At 39.6% G+C, this 25213-nt stretch overlaps 1 protein-coding gene across 3 annotated transcripts in view; it reads left to right on the plus strand.

Moving 5' to 3' along the window:
- The first annotated feature begins 6384 nt into the window (after nucleotides 1–6384).
- Nucleotides 6385–25213, plus strand: part of FZD6 (frizzled class receptor 6) — a 35832-nt gene continuing 17003 nt past the window's right edge. Inside the window, exons 1-3 of one of the 3 annotated variants that reach the window (XM_082434290.1) lie at nucleotides 6389–6567; nucleotides 7290–7408; nucleotides 7509–7841. In XM_082434290.1, coding sequence (XP_082290416.1) covers nucleotides 7665–7841 — 177 coding nt within the window. In that variant the 5' untranslated portion in view covers nucleotides 6389–6567; nucleotides 7290–7408; nucleotides 7509–7664. Of the gene's footprint in view, nucleotides 6568–7289; nucleotides 7409–7508; nucleotides 7842–25213 lie in introns of all 3 variants that reach the window. The other 2 variants (XM_082434292.1, XM_082434291.1) reach the window with 2 other exon arrangements.

Here is a 25213-nt window from a genome sequence, read left to right on the forward strand (position 1 = left end):
CACTTAGTATGATAATCCCTAGGTCCATCCATGTTGCTGCAAATGGCATTATTTCATTCTTTTTTATGGCTGAGTAGTAGTATTCCATTGTGTATATATACCTCATCTTCTTTATCCATTCATCTGTCAATAGACATTTAGGTTGTTTCCATGTCTTGCCTATTGTAAACAGTGCTGCTATAAACATTGAGGTGTATGTATCTTTTCAAATTATAATTTTGTCTAGATATACGCCCAGGAGTGGGATTGCTGGATCATATAGCAACTCTATTTTTAGTTTTTTTGGAACCTCCATACAGTTTTCCATAGTAGCTGCGCCTCTATGTTTACATAGTTAAAAGTCATAAATCAAGCTAACAAACTGTTAAATATGTTCAATCTTCCTACCTTTATCCTAAGATAAACATTTTTGTAATGTATAAAGCTATATTTTAATTAGTATGGACAAGCTATCAGCGATGAAAAAATTTAATATTATCGTGTGTGTCTGCATAGTCTGGTGAAGGGCTGTAGATGTTTGGATAAGTAATAAAATAAAAATTCACACAACTTACTCTATGAAATTTATTTTCTCCCCTTCATTTCAGCAAAATCATTTAATGATGCTGTTATAATCATTATTTTCATATTGATATAACCAGTGTTCTATTAATAATAATGCCAAATTACATAATATTGTAGCTTTGGGATTTTTAAATTTAATTTCTTGGAGAAACTTTGTTCCGCTAAGGCAGTAGCAGTTGGAATTGTCAATCAAATTCTTAAAACAATACTTATTTTAGAAAATGAAAGATTGGGGTTTCTGGTCTGGCATGTAAAGAGTATAGACGCCATCACTCCATCCTAACAAGTAAAAAGCTGAACAAACTGAAAATCAACAACTCTTCTTAGACCTGTTAGAGAATTGAGATCACAAAGCAAACTGCTGCTCCCAAAATTGAAGAGACAAACAGGCAGAAACAGAGAATCACAACTTAACTGGGCAGAAACCTCCAGGGGAACCAGTAGGCGGTATGAAAACCTGAACTGTAATAGATGAACTCCTGGAGACTCAGTGCAGAAGACTGCTAGAGTTAAAAACTCCATAGGGACCCAGTCTTTGGGGGATACCCACACTTTTGTGAGTTTTATTTTCTGAAGCTCTACCAGATTCTCACAGTGAATATTGAAGAAAAAGCCCCTTACGTTTCTGGCAGGGAGGAAAAGAAAAGGAAACAATTTGAAATATGTCAGAGCAATCTGTTCTTAACCAGACCTGCTCTTCAGAGAAATTATCTTACCAGAGGCTAATCTACTGGGGTTTTATCAGAGCCTAACTGACCAGGGGAAGAGAAATACCCAATCCCAGCCCACTCTAGCCATTCTATCCCACCTAATGGGTGTATAAACTGAGAAGAACTTGTGAAGTTCATAGCCCAAGGCCACAGGCTCACTAAAAGACTGAGACCTAATCATAGGTCTATAGAATGCTTCCCATACCACCCCCACCTTAACACCACAGCACTGAAGCCTGGTTTACCCAAGTTCCTTTTACCCAGTACATCATGTCTGACTTTCAACAAAAAGTTACATGGCATACTATAAAGCAAAAAACCCAATTTGAAGAAACAGAGCAAGCATCAGAACCAGACTCAGATATGGCAGTAATGTTGGAATTATCAGACCAGAAATTTAAAATAACTATGATTAATATGCTAAGAGCTGTAAATGAAAAAGTAGACAACACGCAAGAGCAAATGGATAATGTAAGCAGACAAATGGAAATTCTAAGAAAGAATCACAAAGAAATGCTAGAGATCAAAAACTGTAATGGAAATGAAGACTGCCTTTAATGGGCTCTTTAGTAGACTGGACACAGTTGAGGAAAGAACCTCTGAACTTGAGGATATGTCAATACAAACTTCCGAAACTGAAAAGCAAAGAGAGACAAAAGATTGAAAAAAAAATTGATTAGAAGGTCCAGGAACTCTGGGACAACTACAAAAGTATAACATATGTGTAATGGGAATACCAGAGGAGAAGAAAGAGAGAAAGGAACAGAAGAAATATTTGAAGAAATAATGACTGAGAATCTACCCCAAGTTAATGTCAGGCACCAAACCACAGATATAGGAAGCTCAGAGAACACCAAGCAGGATAAATGCAGAAAACAAACATTACACCTAGGCATATAAAATGCATACTGCAGAAAATTAAAAATAAAGAAAAAATCTTGAAGCCAGAGTGGGGGGAAAATCTTACTTATGGAGGAGGAAAAACAAGAATTATATCCAACTTCTCCTCAGAAATCATGCAAGCAAGAATAGACTGGACTGAAATATTTAGTGTTAAGAGAAAAAACCCACCAACCTAGAATTCTGTATCCTGCAAAATCATCCTTCAAAAGTTAAGGAAAAATAAAGACTTTCTCAGTCGAACATTGAGGCAATTTGTTGCCTTGCAAGAAATGTTAAAATAAGCTCTTCAGAGAAAATGAAAATTATATAGGTCAGAAACATGATCTAATAAAGGAAAGAAAAGCATTAGAGAAAGAGTAAGTGAAAGCAAGCTAAAACTTTTATTTTTCTTATTCTTAATTGATTTAAGAGATAACAGTTTGTTCAAAACAGTAATAGCAACTACATATTCAATGATTATAGCTTATGTATAAGTGAAATAAATGACAGCAATGATATAAAGGGTGGGAGGGAGGAATTAAGAATGCTTTGTTATTATAAGGCACTTGCACAACTCCTGAAGCAGTATAGTGTTATTTGAAAGTGGACTTGGATGAGTTGTAAACATATATTGCAAACAATAGGGCAACCACTTTAAAAAAAAAAAGTAAAAAAAGAAGTATAATTGATATGCTAAGAAAGGAGAGAAAATGGAATTATACAAAATGCTCAATTAAAACCACAAAAAGCAGAAAAAGAGTGGAAGGAAAAAATAGCAACAAGACCAAGGGCAATGAATAGAAAATAGTATCATAATCCAACTATATCAATAATCACTTTAAACATCAATGGTAAAAATCCACTAATTAAAAGGCAAAGATTATCAGAGTAGATGAAAACACAAACCCCAACAATGTGTTGTCCACAAGAAACCCATTTTAAAAATAAAGACACATATAGATTAGAAGTAAAGTAATGGAGAAAGATATGCCACACTAACACTAATAAAAAGAAAGCTGGAGTAGCTATATTAATTTCAGAAGAGCAGACTTCAGATTTATCGTAGGTATACAAGGCTGATTCAACATTTGAAAATTCATGTAATCCATCACATCAACAAGCTAAGGAAGAAAAATCATATAATCATATCAATATATGCAGAAAAAAACACTTGATGAAATCCAACACCCATTCAAGATAAAAACTCTCAGCAAACTAGGAATAGAGGGGAAGTTCCTCAACCTGCTAAAGAACATCTACAAAAAACCTACAGCTAACATCATCCTAAAAAGCTAGATGCTTTCCTGCTGAGATTAGGAACAGGCAAGAATGTTCCTTCTCACTACAGTATTCCTTTTCAACATTGTACTGGAAGTCCTAGCTAACGCAATAAGACCAAAAAAAGAAAAAAAAAAAAAAGAAAGAAAGAAAGAAAGAAAAAGTATACAGACTGGGAGGGAAGAAATAAAATTGTTTTCGTTTATAGATGACACGATTGTCTATGTAGAAAATCTGGAAAGATCTACTAAAAAAAACTCCTGTAACTAATAAGTGATTATAGTACGCTTGCAGGATACAAGGTTAACATAAATCTCATCGCTTTCCTATATACCAGCAATGAACAAGTGAATTTTGAAATAAAAAATACAATACCAATTAAAAACAAACAAATAAGCAACCCCAATACCATTTACATTAACATCCCGAAAAATGAAATACTTGAGCATTAAACTAACAAAATATATATAAGATCAATATGAGGAAAACCACAAAACTCTGATGGAAGAAATCAATGAAGAAATAAATAAATAGAGATAGTTGATGCTCAGAGATGAAAAGACTCAATATTGCCAAGATGCTAGTGCTTCCCAACTAGTGCTTCCCAAATCTATTGATCTATAGATTTAATGAAATCCCAGTCAAAATCCCAGCAAGTTATTTTGTGGATATCGACAAAATGACTCTAAAGTTTATACGGAGAAGAAAAAGACCCAGAATAGCCAACACAATATTGAGGAAGAACAAAGTTGAAGACTGACACTACCAACTTCAAGACTCACTACAAAACTACAGTAATCAAGGCAGTGTGGTATTGGTGAAAGAACAGACAAATAGATCAATGGAACAGAATAGAGAGCCCAGAAATAGACCCATATAAATACAGTCAACTTATCTTTGACAAAGTAGCAGAGGCAATACAATGGAGCAAAGATTATCTTTTCAACAAACAGTGCTGTAACAACTGCACATGCAAAAAAAGAAATAAATCTGGTCACAAATCTTACACCTTTCACAAAGATTAACTCAAAATGAATCACAGACCTAAATTTAAACACAAAACTATAAAACTCCTAGAAGATAACATAGGAGAAGATCTAGAAGTCCTTGGGTTTGTGATGACTTTTTTTTTTTTTAATTTATTTTATTTATTTATTTCTGGCTGTGTTGGGTCTTCGCCGCTGCACGTGGGCTCTCTCTTGTTGTGGCGAGCAGGGGCCACTCATCGTTGCAGTGCGCGGGCCTCTCACCGCGGTGGCCTCCCTTGCTGCGGAGCACGGGCTCCAGGCACGTGGGCTTCAATAGTTGCGGCACGCGGGCTCAGTAGTTGTGGCTCACGGGCTCCAGAGCACAGGCTCAGCAGCTGTGGCGCATGGGCTCAGCTGCTCCGCGGCACGTGGGATCCTCCCAGACCGGGGATCGAACCCCTGTCCCCTGCATTGGCAGGCGGACTCCCAACCACTGCGCCACCAGGGAAGCCCTGTGATGACTTTTTAGATACAACACCTAAGGCACGATTCATGAAAGAAAAAATTAACTGGACTTCATTAAAATTAATAACTTCTGCTCTGTGAAAGATGAGGTCTAGAGAATTAGGCGTTAAACCACAGACTGGCAGAAAATATTTGCAAAAGATATATCTGATAAAGGATTATTATCCAAAATATACACAGGACTCTTAAAACTCAACCATAAGAAAATCAACAACCCAATTAAAAGACAGGCCAAAGACCTTAACAGACACCTCATCAAAGAAGATATACAAATGACAAATAAGCACATGAAAAAAATGCCCATATCTTATTTCATCAGGGAAATGCAAATTAAAATAGAGATATCACTAAACACCTGTTAAAATAGCCAAAATCCAGAACAGTAACAACATCAAACCTTGGCGAGGGGTTAAACACCAGGAACTCTCAAGCATTGCTGGTGTGAACGCAAAATGGTATAGCCACTTTGGAAGACAGTTTAGCACTTTTTTTTTCTTTTATAAAACTGAATATACTTTTACCACATGATCCAGCAATCTGGTTCCTTGCTATTTACCCAAAGGAACTGAAAACTTACTTCCACACAAAAACCTGCACACAGATGTTTTTTATAACAGCTTTATTCATAAGGACATCAACCAAGATGTCCTTCAGTAGGTGAATGGATAAATAACCTGTGGTCCATCCAGACAATGCAATATTATTTATCACTAAAAAGAAATGAACTATCAAGCCATGAGAAAACATGAAGGAATAGTACTGAGTGACAGTGGCCAGTCTGAAAAGGCTACATACCGTACGATTCCACTGGAAAAGAGAATGTATGACATCCTGGAAAAGACCAAACTTGGTGACAGTATGAAGATCTGATGATTTTCAAACGTTAGAGGGAAGGGATGAATAGGTAAGCACTGTGAGATGACGCGTGGCACAGCTGGTACTACAAACTGGGTTGACTCCTAAAGCAGTTGAACTTTCTATTACGGTTCTGCATCAATAAACCACAGGACCTGCCAGGGCTGAAATCCCATTGCCACCTGTGCCTCCAGTTGGTGACCAGACTCCCTGAATTAATAAGAGGTTTTTTTGGTTTTTTGTTTTGTTTTGTTTTGTTTTTGTTTTTTTAAGACAGATACCCAGCAAGTTACCCACTCTCCAACTAAGGTCACTTGGGCAATTGACTTTCCAGAGCAAATTGGCCCCGTTTAAGAATTCTTGGCTCCTGAAATTCGGAATAAATTGGGTTCTTCTAAAAGAAGTTTTATTTGGGATTCTAGGCTGAACCCCTCTGGACGGCACATAAGAGACGGCAAAGTGGAGGGGGCTCCCCGGCCCAAAAGCTGGACCGCGACACCGCGACAGCGTTCACCCCAGCCCGGCGGGGCCGGCCCAGAACCAGGCCCGGCCGGAACAGCGCGGGCGGGGCCCTGGCGGAGAGCCAAACCCGCCGCTGCCGCCGCGAGCCGTGACCTGCCCGCCAGACCTGGCGGCGCAGTCTCGCGGGATTCCTTAGCTCTCGCTCCCGGTGCGGCTCCTGAGGTGGCTAGAGTCCCGGACACTCCCGGGAGCCGTCTCTGGTCGCGGGGGTACGGTGGGCTGGACGGGGACGGGGAGGAAGGTGTCTTCGACCGCCGCCCGAGGTGAGGGTCCTCGGGCCCCGACTGGGCGGGCGGCCGCGGCCGGGCGGGTGCCGGGGTGAGCGGGGGCGGGCCTCGAGGGGTGCGGGGCGGGCGGGGGTCGCGCGCTTGGAGCCGCAGGTGCGGGGAAGGCGGCGGCGGCGGGACGGTCCGCACCGGCCAAAGTTTTCCCGGAAGTTGGGGAAAGGCGATGCTGGTCCCCGCGGGGCCAGGGGCAGGTGCCCGGGGGTGGGGCGAGTTGCCCTGCCTGGCGCTGGAAGTCGGGGCACCGGTGTGTGTTGGGGGATGGGGTGGGGGCGTGCGATTATTCGTGGCTCCGGGCCCACAGCCTCCCTCCCACCGAAACTCCGTCGCCGCCGCGGGACAGCTTTGCTCATTTCCCTTTTCCGTGAGATCGCTACTCCCCCCAGCCCTTGAATACTAGTTTCGCTCCTCCGCAGTAGGAATCCTAGAAGTCTCCCTCTAGTTGGCCTTTTAAAAAACGTAAAAGTATGTCTCCAGAAGAGTGCCACAAAAACTGGCCCTTTAGAGTCTTTAAAGAATTGAAGAACTCATGAGATCTTAAGGAATTTCCCCGGGACTCGGTTTTCTCGTGCGTAATAAGATAGCCAACAGGGGCTTTTAGGTTTTACAGTTCTTTTAGTCCTTCTTAACTTATTCCCATCCCCACCATTTTCTCCATCTCACTCATCCAGTGCCCCCCTTTTACCCTGTGTTCCGTACAGCGCAAGCCTCCTATCATCCGTTCCCTAGAGATGAGACTTCCTCAGCAGGCGATAGATTCTGTGCCAAGGCAGGTGGAAGAGGATCTCGATGGGACGAAATTTTCCGTCGTTTTTCCGGTGTTAGTTACCTAGGCTGAAAAATCTTAACTCTGCACTTTGACGTACGCATTTGAGTCTATGACAAACGTTGCTGATACACCCTTTTGGTTGTTTTTACAGTAATTGACCCGGAACCCATTTTCAGGAAAAAGAGCTTCCTTCAAAATGGTAAAATAATTAAACGAGGAATTTGAGCATTTTATCTTTGGATGGAAATCTGAGAATGAAAAGAGCGATTAATCCAAGCCATGTGGTAAAATTAGGAATTTGAAGAGAATGGAAACGTTTACATTTTTGTGGACATGTATGTTTCTACCCCTCGTACGAGGGCACAGTCTTTTCACCTGTGAACCAATTACTGTTCCCAGATGTATGAAAATGGCCTACAACATGACATTTTTCCCTAATCTGATGGGTCATTATGACCAGAGTATTGCGGCTGTGGAAATGGAGGTGAGTAGTTCTTCGTATCTTTATGGAAAAATAGTTTATGCTCTGTTCTGGAATAAACTAGAAATAGGACCTTTTTATTAAAAAAACCACAGACACAGTAAGGGATTTCTTCAAGTTGTATATAAGTCCTACTTGGAATAAATCCCTTTGAGAATTAAATCTCCCTACTAACTTACGCTCGTGTACATCTGTGGCCCTGCTTAGTGGATTTGCTTAAGATCGAGTTCATTTTATACGAAGTATAGTTATGAATGATTTTGCAATGTCTTGCACCTGTCAAATATTTTGCTCTCCTGAGTAAATTATGGTAGTTCCTCTAGAAATGTGAATTCTGAATTTTTCCTAATTGATTGAACGTATAATCTATATTGCCTGGACTAAAAGTTCTTGGACTACATGTATTTACATAAGTAGTTGTTACGTTCACTTGACCCTGTTTTTCTGAAGCAAATCAATGGCTAGAAGATTTTGGGGCTGTAGATAGTGTTTTGCTAAAAAGTGACTTTTTTTTTTCTTTAAGCATAGTGCTTCAGTATTCTTTGTAAGATACCTGTTTAAAAAAATAAACACACACATCAGGGGCGGAGCAGAGTGACACTAAAGATTGCCTCAGGTGCCTCAGTTACCTGCCTCTGGTTTAGAGATACGCAGATTGCTAGGGAGGTGTGGGAAGAAAGAGTTACCTGTAGAAACCTGTCCTCTCCTACAGGTCTGTTAGGTGGATAACTTTCATGAAGGAAAGAAGACAAATGTTTCTGTAGTTTTTTTTCCAGAAAAACTGAGGATGGTAAAGGCTTTTCCCCCTCAGATTGTTTCTAAGAGTTGAAACCCCGGCAATTTTAATATAGACACAGCTTTAAAAACTGACCAGACTTGATTTCGCAGCTTCTAAAGTCTTCCATTGTTGTTTAGTTGAATAGTTGTCCAGCTACCTCATTGTAGACTCATGTCTAAAATAGGAAGGCTTTTGAATACTAAGTAGAAGTACTTTTAAAAGATATTGCAAATTATATTACTATAATCTTTCAATGGTTTTTCAAACCAGTGCAAGGTGTCTTTTTGAACACTGAACAGATGATATGGTGAGACTTCCATTGGTTAATCAGAACCATTTTGATTGTTTAATCTGATTAAATAAAGTATGTAGTATGAGTAACTTCAAGGAATAATTATAACCTTCATTCACATTTTTTCTGATAAGTGTTTTATAACTCATATCTTATAGAGTTCTTAAAAATTTTTTTAAATCTGGTCTCCTTTTTGTATAGTAGCTACATGCATTTTGAATGCTGGCATTGACCTTATAAATTCAGATAATTTAGAATTCCTTATCATAGAGTACCATTATGAACATAGGGAGAGATGCATCCCTGCTATTAAATACTATAATTATAAGATGATAAGAACTAGTTTTTGTTCTAGACATGTCTTTTTAAAACCAATTGTTTCTGACCCAAAAAAGGTTCTTTTTCATTTACCTAGCTTCTTTCCCGGGTAGTTTTGTGTCTGGACTTGATATCAAGAAGGCATTTTTGTTCTTACCTCCTTTATTTGATTGCTGACATTACTAATCTCTTCATTATATAATCTACACTTTCTCTTAGCCTTTAATATTAAGTTTTATTCCATAAATCACATTTCAGTTGGTTTAAGGATATAAAAGAAAGCCATCAAGCAGTCATTTAATACCAGCATTAACCTAAGTTTACAAAAAAAGAAAGGGAAATGGAAAGGCAAAATAATATCAACCTAAATCAGACTTTAAATCCCTATAAATTATCTTTTTGGTTCAGTGTATTACGCTTTTCCTATTGCCCTGTCCTTATTTGTCCTTAGCCATTGGCATTCTCTTTTAGTTCCTGTATTGAATGTCCAAAATTCTATAATTCGAGAGTTGTAAGTGACTTAAATATCATGCAGAGCTTCTTATCCTCTTTTGTGCCATCGACCCATTCTCAGAATTTTAAAATTTAAATAACATAAGTAGGATTACAAAGGAAACCAATTATATTGAAATATACATCTATTTATAGCCCAGGTTAGGAAGCTTTGAACCTGTCATTATATAGGTGAAGAAACTGAAGCCCAGAAAAGTTATGATTTGTCCAAGATCTGAGCGCTATAATCTGATGCAGTCTTCTCTGTCAACATGGACCATAATGTCATCTTTAACGGTTTTTGTGGGGTGTTTTTTTTATCCTTGACCTTATTGGATAAAAAAGAAAATATTTCCTAAGATTAGAATGTCCTGTGTTAATTTCAATCTTTGCTGCTTCTTCCTAAACTTCATTTTGATAAAAATTAAGCTGGGAGATTTTTTTTTAACCTCTAATCAGCTCTACCTTTCTGTTTCTCATCCATGCCTTGAATACAAAGTCTTGTCAAAATTTTTAGATCAAACATAAAATCCTTTGGCTTCAGCCTGTCCCCTCTGGTAGTGCCAAAGTGATTTCAGTAAAATTCAAATCCATGCAGTCCACTCTGGGGTTAAAATTCGTCACCATTTTCCTAAAGCTGGAAAAATAAAGACCTGACCAGTGCGGCACCTAAGGTTCTTTATATGAGACCCTGCCTTCCTGTCCAGCTTCCCATCTCGTTGCTTCCCATGTTACACACTCTGCTTCGGCCAAGCTGACCTGTTTGTAGATGTAGAGCTCAGGTCCATATTACTCCCTCTCACTTCCATACAGTTGCACATATTGTATCCACTGCCTCCTGGGCTCCTTACCTACCTTTCTTCATCTGCTCAATTTCTTTACATCTCAATTAAAGCAATAACTCTGTGTCTAGCAAAGCATTCCATTCACCTTTCTCCCAAGCATATTTAATCAGCTCACCCTCTACACTCTGATAGTACATAATATATACAACTGTTCTTATACTTACCGTGCTGTATTGCACTTATTTACATGGCTCTCTCCCTAGCTTTTGAGGTTGCTGAGAGTAGGGATATTTATTCATTTCTATGTCTAATGCCTAGTACAGTGTACAGTGCCTCTGAGCATGGTAGATGTTCAATGAAGGCGAAATAAAGGAAAAGAAGATGTTTCTTATTCTAATAAATCATCAATGAGAATTTTCCCTCCAAATCTTTACCTTCCACCTTTATCTTCTGCAGAGTCTACGTGAAAGGCACTAATATTTTTATTTTTTATTTTGTTTATTTTTTATTTTTTTAACATCTTTATTGGAGTATAATTGCTTTACAATGGTGTGTTAGTTTCTGCTTTATAATAAAGTGAATCGGTTATACTTATACATATGTTCCCATATCTCTTCCCTCTTGCGTCTCCCTCCCTCCCACCCTCCCTATCCCACCCTTCTAGGTGGTCACAAAGCACTGAGCTGATCTCCCTGTGCTATGCGGCTGCTTCCCACTGGCTATCTATTTTACGTTTGGTAGTGTATATATGTCCATGCCACTCTCTCACTTTGTCACAGCTTACCCTTCCCCCTCCCCATATCCTCAAGTCCATTCTCTAGTAGGTCTGTGTCTTTATTCCTGTCTTGCCCCTAGGTTCTTCATGACCTTTTTTTTTTTTTTTTAGATTCCGTATATATGTGTTAGCATATGGTATTTGTTTTTCTCTTTCTGACTTACTTCACTCTGTATGACAGACTCTAGGTCCATCCACCTCACTACAAATAACTCAATTTCGTTTCTTTTTATGGCTGAGTAATATTCCATTGTATATATGTGCCACATCTTCTTTATCCATTCACCTGTTGATGGACACTTAGGTTGCTTCCATGTCCTGGCTATTGTAAATACAGCTGCAATGAACATTTTGGTACATGACTCTTTTTGAATTATGGTTTTCTCAGGGTATATGCCCAGTAGTGGGATTGCTGGGTCGTATGGTAGTTCTATTTTTAGTTTTTTAAGGAACCTCCATACTGTTCTCCATAGTGGCTGTATCAGTTTACATTCCCACCAACAGTGCAAGAGTGTTCCCTTTTCTCCACACCCTCTCCAGCATTTATTGTTTGTAGATTGTTTGATGATGGCCATTCTGACTGGTGTGAGATGACGTCTCATTGTAGTTTTGATTTGCATTTCTCTAATGATAAATGATGTTGAGCATTCTTTCATGTGTTTGTTGGCAATCTGTATATCTTCTTTGGAGAAATGTCTATTTAGGTCTTCTGCCCATTTTTGGATTGGGTTGTTTGTTTTTTTAATATTGAGCTGCATGAGCTGCTTGTAAATTTTGGAGATTAATCCTTTATCAGTTGCTTCATTTGCAAATATTTTCTCCCATTCTGAGGGTTGTCTTTTGGTCTTGTTTATGGTTTCCTTTGCTGTGCAAAAGCTTTTAAGTTTCATTAGGTCCCATTTGTTTATTTTTGGTTTTATTTCCATTTCTCTAGGAGGTGGGTCAAAAAGGATCTTGCTGTGATTTATGTCATAGAGTGTTCTGCCTATGTTTTCCTCTAAGAGTTTGATAGTGTCTGGCCTTACATTTAGGTCTTTAATCCATTTTGAGTTTATGTTTGTGTATGGTGTTAGGGAGTGTTCTAATTTCATACTCTTACATGTAGCTGTCCAGTTTTCTCAGCACCACTTTTTGAAGAGGCTGTCTTTTCTCCACTGTATATTCTTGCCTCCTTTACCAAAGATAAGGTGACCATATGTGCGTGGGTTTATCTCTGGGCTTTCTATCCTGTTCCATTGATCTATATTTCTGTTTTTGAAAGGCACTAATATTTTTATGTGGTTTACATATCATCCACCTTTCATCTGCCTGAGCCTAGTTCTAATAAAATACATCAGTTGATATCCTCTATGTTCTTTCCCATTATTAGCTTGACACATGTTTATTTTGAATTTATTTAAAAGATTAGATTTTTTAATCATTTATATTTATTTATATGGAGTGAAATAATTAATCTTTTGATTGGACCATTGTATTATAAACTATATGTGTCAGATTTCTTTTTAAACATTGTACTTTAGTACTTAATCTCTAGTCCAGTCAAACACTAAATTATAACTGAATATACCTCAGCTTTTACTTTTAAAAAGTGTTTTATAGTTTCTCTAAAGAACTGATTGTGTTTTACACTTCCAACCCAACTGCCTTTGGCTCCTGCTGGTCCCGGTTGAATTTCCAGTGTTTACTATGAATTAACGTTAGGATGAGGGGCTGCAGAATTATCTGATGATTATGGCAACCAATTGTGCCTTCTTAGCTACCAAGAATTTCATGTAAGTCAAGAGATCTATTTCCCTCCTCTTTTATGCCTTACTTTTCATTATGTGTGATGGTTATCCTGGTTTATAGAACTTATAACATTTGTGGTCATTGCTGATCTGTGATTATATGAGATGGTTTAGGGCAGTGGTTGTCAAACTTTAGTTCATAGACTAGCAGGTTGTGAGCTTGTTAGAATTGCAAGCTCATGGACCCCATCCCAACCTACTGAATCATGATCTGTGAAAGTAGAGCTCAGGAAATTGATTTAACAAGCTGTCCAGGTGTTTCTTATGAGTGTTAAAATTTGAGACCCAGTGGTTTAGAGCAGGGAATGCAGACATTTTCTGTAAAGGGGTAAATAATAAATATTTTTGGCTTTGCAAAACATTCAGTCTCTGTCACAGCTATTCAACTCTTCAATTGTAGCCAATACAAATGAGTGTGGATGTTTCAATAAAACTTTACTTATAAAAACAGATAGTGCATCACTTTTGGCCCACAGGCTGTAGTTTGCTGAACCCTGGTTTAAAGTACTTGAAAATGTTCTTAAGGATTGCACACATAAAGCATGTAATAAAAATCATTATTGTGCATTCTTATTAATATGTTACCATATGTGTATGTGTTATTTTCTTTCCAGATAAGTTTTAAGTCAAATTTATCACAAACCAAAGGATCTGACTGAGATATCCTGGTCCTTTAGTTTTGTTCCAGAGATTGCTTGAAATAAGGGACTTTAATTTTTTCCTTATTTTATTATCTGAGACTGAAGTCATTTGTATTATTACAAAGAGTTAATTTAAAATTCTGAATAGTAACTTGGCTTTGTAATGAAAAGGATGTTGTACAGTCTAACTCTCCCAAGTGGAAAAACAAATGGTTGCTGGTTTCCATTGTGTTGCTTTTTGTTTCATATCTAGAGCATTGTTTCTCAAATTGTGAGGTTGATGTCCCTTGAGAGACTGATTTCATCCAGAAAGAGCTGAGATTGATCTAGGGAAAATGGAGACCAGAATATTGTATTTTTCTTTTTGAATTGCCTTCATTAAGGCCTAGGCAAAGCTAAGTCATGTATTGTGTTTGGAACAGCATGTGGTTGTTCTACTTTTGAACAGTCTAAAGGGAAGTGAGCCAAAAAAAAAAAAAACTCCTTTCCTTTCCACCTGTTAATATGCACTAGTAAAATGTCTCTAATCAATTAAAAGTAAAGGGATGGAGAAAAACTGTATAAACAAACTTTAAAGAAAAATTGTTTCTATTGGTTTTTAAACATATTCATCTGCTTTTAGATGAGTCTAGTGGATCCCTTCCTTTCCTCCTTATTCTCCACTCTTCTACCCCATACAAAAGGAAAGAAAATGTTTAGTGTGACTAACCTCTTTATTTTTCAGGGAAGACTTTCTGAAAATAGGTGTAATTATTCTGAAAGTAAGCTATCGAGTCATTTAAAATGAAATAAATATACAAAAGTATTCCAGATCAGTTGTGTGTATAGTGGCTACTGTTGGGTTTTAAATGTAGAAACTATAAACTTACCTTCCTTTCTGACATTGTACTGCAGTAGTAGGGAAAGTACCTTGACTAATTCTGAGTCTACAGAATCAGGGTTAGACCTGTATGTGAACAGAGGACAGTATTTCTCCTGGGAGTCTCTGCTGATAGGCACAAAGTCCCTAGGGTCATTCCTTGTTATTCCACAGTCTAGGATATTATTAGTTATGCCTTCAGGAGAGCCTGTCCACAAAGAGACATGGTTCTTTTAGACCATGGGAAGACTGTTGTGTTGTGATTTTTTCCTTTCCTTGAGAATGTGGCATGTAGATAATGAAGTTTTATTACTCTAGTTTGTATATATGTATGTATTCATTCATTAATGTTTGTTGAATGTGTACCTGATGTGAATTATAGTTTTTCAAGTTACAAGTTTTCTTCAAATAAATTCGCTGCCCCTTTCTCTCTCCTCCTTCTGGGACCCTGATGATGCAAATTGTTAGTATGCTTGATGTTGTCCCAGAGGTCTCTTAAATCAAACCGTCCTCATTTTTAAAAAATTCTTTTTTCTTTTTTCTGTTCAGCTTGGGTGATTTTCACTACTCTGTATTCCAGTTCACTGATCTGATTCTCTGTATTATCTAATCTACTGTTGATTTCTTCTAGTGTATTTTTTATTTCAGTTATTGTATTCTTCAGTTCTGTTTAGTTCTTCTTTATAATTTCAAACTCTTTATTAAATTTCTCACTGTATTCATCCATTCTTCTCCTGAGTTTGTTGAACATCTTGTGATCATTGTCTTGAACTCTTTATCTGGTAGATTGCTGATTTCCACTTTACTTAGTTCTTCTTTTGAGGTTCTGTCTTGTTCCTTTGTTTGGAACATATTCCTCTGTCTCCTCATTTTGCCAAATTCCTTGTGTTTATTTCTATGTATTGGGTCGGTCAGTTATGTTTCCCAGTCTTGGCGAATTGGTCTTATGTAAGAGACGTCCTGTGGGGCCCAGTAGAACACTCCCCTCTGGCCACCAGAGCTGTATGCTCTAGGGGTGCCCACTATGTGGGCTGTGTGGACCCTTCTGTTGTGACAGGGCTAACAACTGTGAGCACCCTGGTAGGTGGGGCTGGTCCCCAGCCCTGCTGGCTGCAAGTCCCTGCCTTGTATGGTGGCTGCCAGAGGTAGTGGTACCCACTTACCGCTAATAGGCTAGAGGGAAGACTCCAAAATGGTGCTTGCCAGTACCAGTGTCCTCGTGGTAGAATGAGCTCCCCAAAATGGATGCTGCCAGTGTCTGTTTCCCCAGGGGGAGCCTTTCTAAGATCAGTAAGAGGGTCTGACCCAGTCAAATTACTGCCTCTGCATTGGGACTTGGAGTGTGTGAAGTTTTGCATGTGCCCGTTAAGAGTGAAGTGTCTGTTTCCTGCATCTCTCCAGCTCTTCTGTATGCAAGCCCTGCCAGCCTTCAAAGCTAGACATTCTAGGGGCTCATCTTCCCAGCGTGGGACCCCCAGGCTAGGGAGCCTGATGTAGGGCTCAGACCCCTGGCTCCTTGGGGAAAACCTCTGCAATTGTGATTATCCTTCCATTTATGGGTTGCCTACCCTGGGGAGTGGGTCTTGACTGTACTGTATTACTACCTCTCCTGCCTGTCTCATTGTGGTTCCTTCTTTATATTTTTAGCTGTGGAAAATCTTTTCTGCTAGTCTTCAGGTTGTGTTCATCAATAGTCGCTCTGTAAAGCTGTAATTTTGGTGTGCCCGTGGGAGGAGGTGAGCTTAGAGTCTTCCTACTCCACCATCTTGGCCACACTCTCTAAGTTACAAGTTTTAAATTAAATAATTGACTCTTCAGTGGACAGATTATTTTGCAGTACCAACCACTTACTATATATCTTTGTCTAATTTCTAAAGGAAAGGTCTTTTGGAGAAATAGTTTAAAATTTGTAGTGCTCGCTAAGAACTACTTAAAAAATAACAAGTTTTCTGTTGTGGAAATAATGCAGATTTCTGTTTTTTATTCTTGTATTGTATTCCAGGCCCTGGTTTGCATTTTTTAAAAAGAAGTTGACTTGCCTGAGATTGGTCACATTCATGATAATAAGTGGCAGAGTTTGTACCACTTGATTATACAGTAGTCCATTAACATTCTCAAAGAATTTACTCAACTCTCCTAACCACTTTGACAGTATTTGCTCTGTGAAGTGTAAACATTTAAGGACCCCTTTAGATCTTTAGTGAGTCTGTTGCCTACCTAAGGCACACCACTTTTTTTTTTTCAATCATTTTTTTAAACTTCTTCACTTTTTCTCAATTTTCATTACTATCACTAGAGGTTGGCTTTCTTTTTGGTGACTTTTTTTAAAAAATTCTATTTATTTTTATTTATTTATTTATTTATTTATGGCTGTGTTGGGTCTTCGTTTCTGTGCAAGGGCTTTCTCTAGTTGCGGTGAGCGGGGGCCACTCTTCATCGCGGTGCGCGGGCCTCTCACTGTCGCGGCCTCTCGTTGCAGAGCACAAGCTCCAGACGCGCAGGCTCAGTAGTTGTGGCTCACGGGCCTAGTTGCTCCGTGGCATGTGGAATCTTCCCAGACCAGGGCTCGAACCCGTGTCCCCTGCATTGGCAGGCAGATTCTCAACCACTGCGCCACCAGGGAAGCCCTTGGTGACATTTTAAAGTAAGAAATAAAGCTCTTACCACTTCTTGAGAGTTACTGTGTGACACCATGAGTAGAAAGCACAAATCCTGAGATGAGAATCAGATGCTTTACGGTCACTTGGCCTTGGTCACTAGTAAAGTGGCTTCTTCCATGTACCAGGGGGATTCTGATTCATGCTTCAGAAAAGTGACGAATGTCTATATAACCTGCATCTTTATTGCTAAGCGAGGCAAGGTGCAGGCAAGATACTGCCACAAGCCCACTCTGCTTAGGCTTAGCTTTATGCATTTTTTTAAATCAAAATATTTTTCTTCTTTTGATCCCTCTCTATTAGCCTTTTAACCCAGAGTTTCTCTTCAGGATCTTATAGCACCAGCAACCCCGGGTCTATACTATGGTCCCTTCCATTATCATGTCATTAGATCATGGGGAGCTAGCTGGTGTGTTTTAAGGAAAAGGTGTTGTATGGCAGAAGTAGGCGTTCTGAGAGTGTGAGCAGTACGCTCATGCTGCTTTCCCGTGTCTTTAAAATCTACTCCGGCCACTTGAAGAGGGAATGATATTGGCTACACCTGATGTCATAAATAGGTGACTAGAAAACACCCAGTTCATGAGAGGTCTTGGGCTGATTATCTCTAGATGTCCCATAGTTGTGTCCAGTATCTACCAGGAACCATTAGCAGAATCAAAGTGGAAGGTTCCTTTTATTTATGTAGGGTTAAGCTCCTCATTGGTACATACCTATGGCCTCACCAGCTTTATGTCCTAATATGATGGGCCAGCGTGATGTCCTGTGAGACAGTGATATGGTTAGAGTCTCTGGTCAAATGAAATTGAGGCACAGAGCTGAAGAGCTGATATTACTCTAAGGCGGTGCTTCTCACACTCTGGTGTGCATCAGAATCGTCTGAAGGGCTTGTTAAAACACAGGTCACTGACACCACCTCCAGAATTCCTGAATCAGTAGATCTGGGGTGGGATGGAGAATTTACTTCTAACAAGTTTCCAGTGGGGCGTGCTGTTGCTGCTTCAGGGACCACTCTTTGAGAATGACTGCTCTAAGGCAAGTTGGGGAAGATGTGTTGCTGTCCTTGTTAGGTGAAAGTAAATTCCTTTTGGAGGAAAAAGCATTGGCCAGATTAGAGCTGCATATGTGTTGCCAAGGCTGTACTGATTTGCTGTAGTAAAGATACCACATCTGGAAAAGTACCTTAGTTAGCCATTTGATTAAGGTTGCTTAAGACAATGTATTAATAACATATCCAGTTAAAATGGACAGGTGCCACCGATTACTACCCCTGAATCTGTTTTTGATGGTGTCACTCATCTCTGAAGGCCCTGTCTACAGTATTGCTTTTGATTTTCTATCATGGTAGAGGGAGACCTCTAATGTTTTTTGTTTTGCCACCTCGACCATAAAAATGTTTATCCAGGAAGCCAGTATGGTGATTGTGCTATTGTGAAATACAGCTATTTGAAGTATACACACCTGGGCTTGGGAAGTTACACTGGGTTGGGTTTGGGATCTGTTAGTTCGCATCCTCCTCCGGAGTTGCCCCTCTGTAATCTGAAACTGGCCCCCATACACAGAGGGCAGGGAGAGACTGAAGAAGCGGCAGACCACTCCAGATTGGTAGGTGGCAGATTTAATAAGCAAGAAAACTTACTTATGAGGCTTGTCTTGGGTGGCCACAAGGTGAGTAGATCTCCGCACTCACCCGCCAGAATCTTAAAAGTTTATATAGAGGCCTTCACTGGGCTCAGTCACACATACCGTCCAGGTGATCTCAGCACCACTTTACTATCTCAAGGCTGAGGCCTTGGGCAGCTTGTAGTGCGGGGAAGGCCAGTGGAACATACCTTCCAAGGACAGGAGAGGGGATGAGGGACTTCCGTTTGCCAGGGTCCAGCTCATGGGTCATGTCCTCTCGATTATCTCCTCCAACAGGGTCCCACCAAGCCCCTGTTAAAAGCCCAGTCTCTGAAGCTAGCATGTTGAATCTAGAATCAATACACTCCTATCAGTATTAGCACCACCTAAAATTTTGTTCTTTCCTCCGTAATCCAGCACCCTCAAACCAATATAAATGTATAGTGTCTTACAAATAATGTATAATCCTTTTTTTCAGATTTAATTTTGACTTGACCCTCCCAGGGCATGGTGGGGTAGAACTCTTCTTATAGATTGAGACATTGAAGCGTGGTGGGGATGGGGTATGAGGCTATTTATTTGCTTCTTACAAAGTAAATCTTTCAGATGAGTGCCTCAACAGACCAGGGATGAGGGTCTGCTTTGAGGGCTGGGGGTTCAGAGTCCTCTGTGGGGACTCTGAACCTTGTCACGTATCCCCACTTCAGATCTTGACGTCCCACTGCCTTCTTATCACAATATCACTGGATCTCCAATGTGAAAGGAAAGCAAATTTAACTGATATAATTTGGCAACCTGCAGGATCAAACTGTGCCTTTGGTTTTCAACCTCAGCCTTGAGATAGTAAAGTGGTGCTGAGACCACCTGGACGGTATGTGTGACTGAGCCCAGTGAAGGCCTCTATATAAACTTTTAAGATTCTGGCGGGCGGGTACGGAGATCTGCTCATCTTGTGGCCACCCAAGACAAGCCTCGTATTTAAGTTTTCTTGCTTATTAAATCTGCCACCTACCAATCTGGAGTGGTCTGCCTCTTTTAATCTTTCTGTTTCACTCCACACCTTGAGCCAAGAATTCAGGGATGCCAGTATGTCGCTCTCTTCCTAAGCTGAACAGCGCCCCTAGAAGCACTCACTTCAGCCCATAGTCCTTGAATACGTGATGGTCTTTATACCTTTCTCTGCTTGTCTGGCAGCAGCCACTCAGCCTTGTCTTCACTGGGCACATAATTCTAAGAAGTTATTTGAATCTAAGTGATTATAAGGACAATACAATTAGTTGTTTTTCTGCTATATACCATGGGCTGCCAGATTTCCATCTTTAAATACTGACAGAATGTTTGCTCGCTTTTGGCCCCAGTTAGTCCAGAAAACCAGTTCTAGAATTCTTCCCATTTCACCGAGGTCACTTACAACTTGTTCTTTATATAATTTTTATGCCAGTTGGTCTTCTTGGTTGCAAACAATAGAAACCAACTTTGACTAACTGAAGCAGAAAATGGGTGGATGTTGGGTAGCTTGTCGGATCAATGGAGAGGCTGGAGAACCAGGGAGAAGCAAAGGGAACCAGAGCACAGCTAAGATCATGCCATAAGATCAGTCTGTCACCAGTGCCAACGCCAGTGGACACTTCCTGAACCATTGTCCCTGGACACTTATTTTGGCACTGTGGGTATTATTGATCCCACTGCAACTGCCTCAAATAATGACTGTTCTTTTATACAAGAATCTCAATACCTGGAGCATCCAGCTGGCCAAGCTTAGATTATGTGCCTATGTTTTTGTTGTCAGGTTGCACCCCTGCATCTGTCCTTAAGCTTCTATAACATCCCACCTACTTTGGGATTCCCCAGAATAGGACTGCTGGGCAGATGGATATGGAAATGTTCACTGTAAAGCTCAGTGCAAGACAGAGTTAGTTAACTAACAAGGAGAAAATTTCATTGTGGTACCTACAGTTGCTTTGAAATTTATGTCCAGCTCTGCTATTCAAGTCTTTGTTACCCTCTTCATAAACTTTCTGAGCCATAAAGTGTCCTTAGAGACCATCCAGTAGTTCATCATGTTCATTTTACTGGTGAATGCTCTGAGACTCAAAGACAGAAAATTATCTGCCAAAGGTGACACCAGCAGTTAATGACAGAGCTGGAACCAGAATTACAATGCTGGCATTATTTCCAGCAAAGGATTATATAAAATACTCCACATATTTTGGTTCTCATTGTCTATATATCATAGTTTGGCTCTGCTCTTTTTTCAGAATAGAGGTATAGTTTGCCTTCTTAATTGCCCTCTTCTTCCTTGTCCTTGCTAGTACTGATAGTAACTACCACAGGATTTCTACCAGGAACTGACCATTTTCTTAAAGGTTCCTACCTTTTATTTCTCTGAGTGTTAAAAGTGTAATCAACAGGAGTATTTTAATTATTACTTAATGCTAGAATTTCAAAAGCAGCATTGATTTTTTTTATGCTGTTGTTAGTTACTGGGTGAGTTTCTGAGCCTTCTTTGAGAATAAAATTTGAAAAGGAGAAATTCTTGCGTGAGACCATGAAGGCTCTGGGTTCCTGAGAGAGTTGAAGAAGGTGTGTCGTTCAGGGAGGAGAGAGGGAACGGACTGAAGAGCCTAGAAAGTTTGAATCATTGCTCAGTTCATGGGTTTACATAGCACTTACCATGCTAAATACTAGTTTAATAATCTGATATTCTGAGTATAAGATTAAGGACACAAGAAATGTCACAATGAGTCAGGTTAGTAGTCTTTCCATCTCAGTCAAGGTTTGGTTTCTGAGAATGATACCTAGGACATTTTATGGAAGAACATAAAAGATTCCTGTCAAGAATTTTATTTAAACAATTAGGGAAATGTGCTCATTCTGTTTTTTCAACCATTTGGGATGAGTTCAATAACAGGCTGACTATCCATTATTTAAAGTGCTATTATTTGTTCTAAAATTACCTGTTCCAGGGAATTCCCTGGTGTCCTGTGGTTAGGACTCCAAGCTTGCACTGCATGGGGCATGGGTTCGATCCCTGGTCGGGGAACTGAGATACCGCAAGCTGCGTGGCGCGGCCAAAAAAATTTTTTTTTAGATAGATAGATAGATAGATAGAGAGATTGATTTTAAATATTACCTGTTCCAGAATTACCTGCTTCAGGAGGTGCATGTATCATCTGAATATGATAAACATAGTTTGAGGTTTTACTGTCTTTGATTAATGTGTCCTGTGAACATTTGTTGAGTTTTGTTTCATGTTAGAAGATTCTCAGTCCTCTTTTGATATCCTTCTTCCCCTTCATTCTTATTGGCATTCCTGCCTGTCTCATGCTTTGGGGAAGGGTAATTTTCAGGGAGAGTTGGGTGGCAACTTAGTATCAGGGTTACAGAGGGCAGATCTGGAGTCATTTGGACCCAGGTTCCTATCCTGGTTGCCACTTACTACTTATGTGACCCTATGAAAGGTGCTCTTAGAGCTTCAGTTTCCTCATCTGCAAGGTGGAGGTAAGAACATCCCTCTCAGGGACTTCCCTGGTGGCACAGTGGTTAAGAATCCGCCTGACAATGCAGAGGACGCGGGTTCGATCCGTGGTCCAGGAAGATCCCACATGCCGCAGAGCAACTAAGCCTGCGGGCCACAACTACTGAGCCCATGCGCTGCAACTACTGAAGCCTGTGCTCCACAAGAGAAGCCACCGCAATGAGAAGCCCGAGCAAAAAGAACATCCCTCTCACAGGATTGTTGTAAAAACAACTGGTATATGAGAAAGCACAGTGCCTAGTTTATGGTAGGTGCTGAATAAATCTCATTTATTATCAGTAGCATTATCTCAGGAATAAGGGCACTTAATTCTAATTTAGGCTAGATTTGGGGATTTCAGTAACAATTTCCGTGAGGAATTGGATTTCATTTTCTCACTTGTAATCTGAGAAAATGGATTAGCTCAGTAGTTTTCAAACTGTGATCTCTGGAGGTGGTTTGAGGTCACCGGTGGGGAAGGGGAGCAGTGAGAGGTGTCTCAGAGGGAGGGCTTCCTGTTCAACCGGAGCAGCTGTGCTTTTATTTATTTAATATATTAAGCTTCTTTGTAACCTCTTAGTTAAAGAAACTATTCCTTGGCAGAATACACACACACATTTTAAAAACAACAGGCTTAAAAGTCTACTCAGGTCCCTTCCAAGTCTAAAAAAATTTCTTTATTAGTTTGCAACGGAGCTTGAACATTAGTGACCCACACTAGATCTGATCTGAAGACATGTTTTGTTTGCCCTGTACATTATTTTAAATGTTTACATTAAAATTTTTTTTAATTTGGAGATTTCGCATACAAATCCAGGTTCTGTTTTCTTATGAAAAATTGAAATACCTAACAGCTCTGTGCTTCCACTCTCCAATAACAGTCCGCTAGAACTGAGTAGCAGCTGCTCCCCAACTACTCCTGCTGTCTTATACCCTTCTGAATTTATCTGCCTGGCCACTGAAGGTATTTGAGTTTTCAGCATCTGATTTATCCCTGCGGATTGCATGAACAGCAACATTATTGGATTAACCAGTGTTGGCACTCTAGAAGAATTAAACAGAGGATGTGACTTGCCATGTTTGCCCCATAAGAAAATTGTTCTAATATAGCAAAAAGTACTCGTGTTACTTTCATTTTGTCTGCCCTGGACAATAATAGTTCTTAAATGCTGACCATCAATTTATTTATAGCTATTGTAGAATGGCTTCTGAGTTAGAAGAATTAAACAGTGTGTTTTAATTATTTCCATCATAAGATTTGATTACCAGACACTCAAAATTTGTGGGAACTAGGCTTACTTGGAACAGGAAACAAAGAGGTAAATGCTACCAGTTGCCCATGCCTCCCTTTATTCCACCTCAGTCCGAGAGGGGGATACTCACACAAGCTGGGCTTTCTCCCCCTCCAGACAGAGAAAACTGGGAAAAGTACCCTACTGTTTGCTCTCCAACAAGCTCTTGTTAGGTGGCAAAGGTTTGGGCCTCAGCACCATTCAGATAAGCGAGATACAGTATACAACTGTGGCAGCCCTGTCTTTGCTCAGTCACTTTGCCCCATCAGGGCAGGGTGAATTCTCCACTGGTCCAAAAGTCCTCCACAGCTCTTGTCCTCTAATTGTTGGGTGTGCCCTTTAAATGAGACTTGTTAATTGTAGTATTGTAATCACATCTCATATTTACTTATTAATCTTTTTTTTGTCTGCTTGGCCTTTCATTTACTAAGAAATATGAATTGAAATTTCTGATTGTGATCATGGAATTGTCCACTTCTCCTTATAGATTTGTTGCTTTTCATTTTACATATTTTATGCTATTTTATTAGGCATATGCAGTGCTCAGCAATGCATTTTAATGTATATCTGTTGCGGTTTATCTAGAATCTGAATGTTTTGTGGCCAGAGATATTTAATTGGTCACAGTGCTGAAAATAGAAGTCCTCATTCTCCTATTTATTTTTCAGAGATGTCTCAGTGTTCATAGCTCACTGATGAGACCCTTCCCCTGTTTTTTTGTACAGCTGTAGATTTTCTTTTTTATCTTTAAACATTTTCTCACATTTCAGTGGTATTTGGAAAGGAAGAAGACAATATATAAGTTCAGTGCGTTGAATCAGATTTTTGAATCCAATTTTTCGTCTAACTCTACATGTTCTCTTTGGATAATTACATTCAATTATTTCAGTTACTGTTTTTATAATGATGACTTCCTCATCTATATCCTTAACCTAAAGTCTCTCGCCTGCAGAGCTCTATTTGTTTAACTTCCTGTTAGTAGACATCCACACTCACATGTCCCACAGGCACTTCATACTGTCCATCAATGGGTGAATGGATAAACAAATTATGGCATAGCCATACAATAGAGTACCACTCAGCAATTAAAAAGAATGAAGTATTGATACACAGAACAACAGGATGAATCTCAAAATGATGCTGAGTGAAAGAAGCCAGACAGAAAAGAAAATATACTGTATAAATTCATGAAAAATTCTAGAAAATACCACTCTTTAGTGACAGAAAACAGAGCAATAGTTGCCAGGGAAGGTTACAGGTGGGGGAAGAGGGTGTTGATGAGAGGGGAGATAAGAGGAGGGATTACCAAGAGGCAAGAGGAAACTTCTGGTAGTGATGGATGAATTTGCTTCCTTGATTATGGTAATGGTTTCAAAACCCGTCAATGTGTGCACTTTATACATGTTCAGTTTATCATAACATTGATTGTACCTGAATAAAGCTGGGAAAAAACCCTCATTATTAAAGACTTTTAACAGAAGAACAATAATCCCTGTCCACTGTTCTCTATCCCCACCCAGTCCTCCTCCCCAGTGGCAGCCACTTTGAACTCTTTTAGGTGT

This window comes from Balaenoptera physalus, assembly GCF_965194825.1.
Source record: "Balaenoptera physalus genome assembly, chromosome: 17".
Classification (NCBI taxonomy): Eukaryota; Metazoa; Chordata; class Mammalia; order Artiodactyla; family Balaenopteridae; genus Balaenoptera; species Balaenoptera physalus.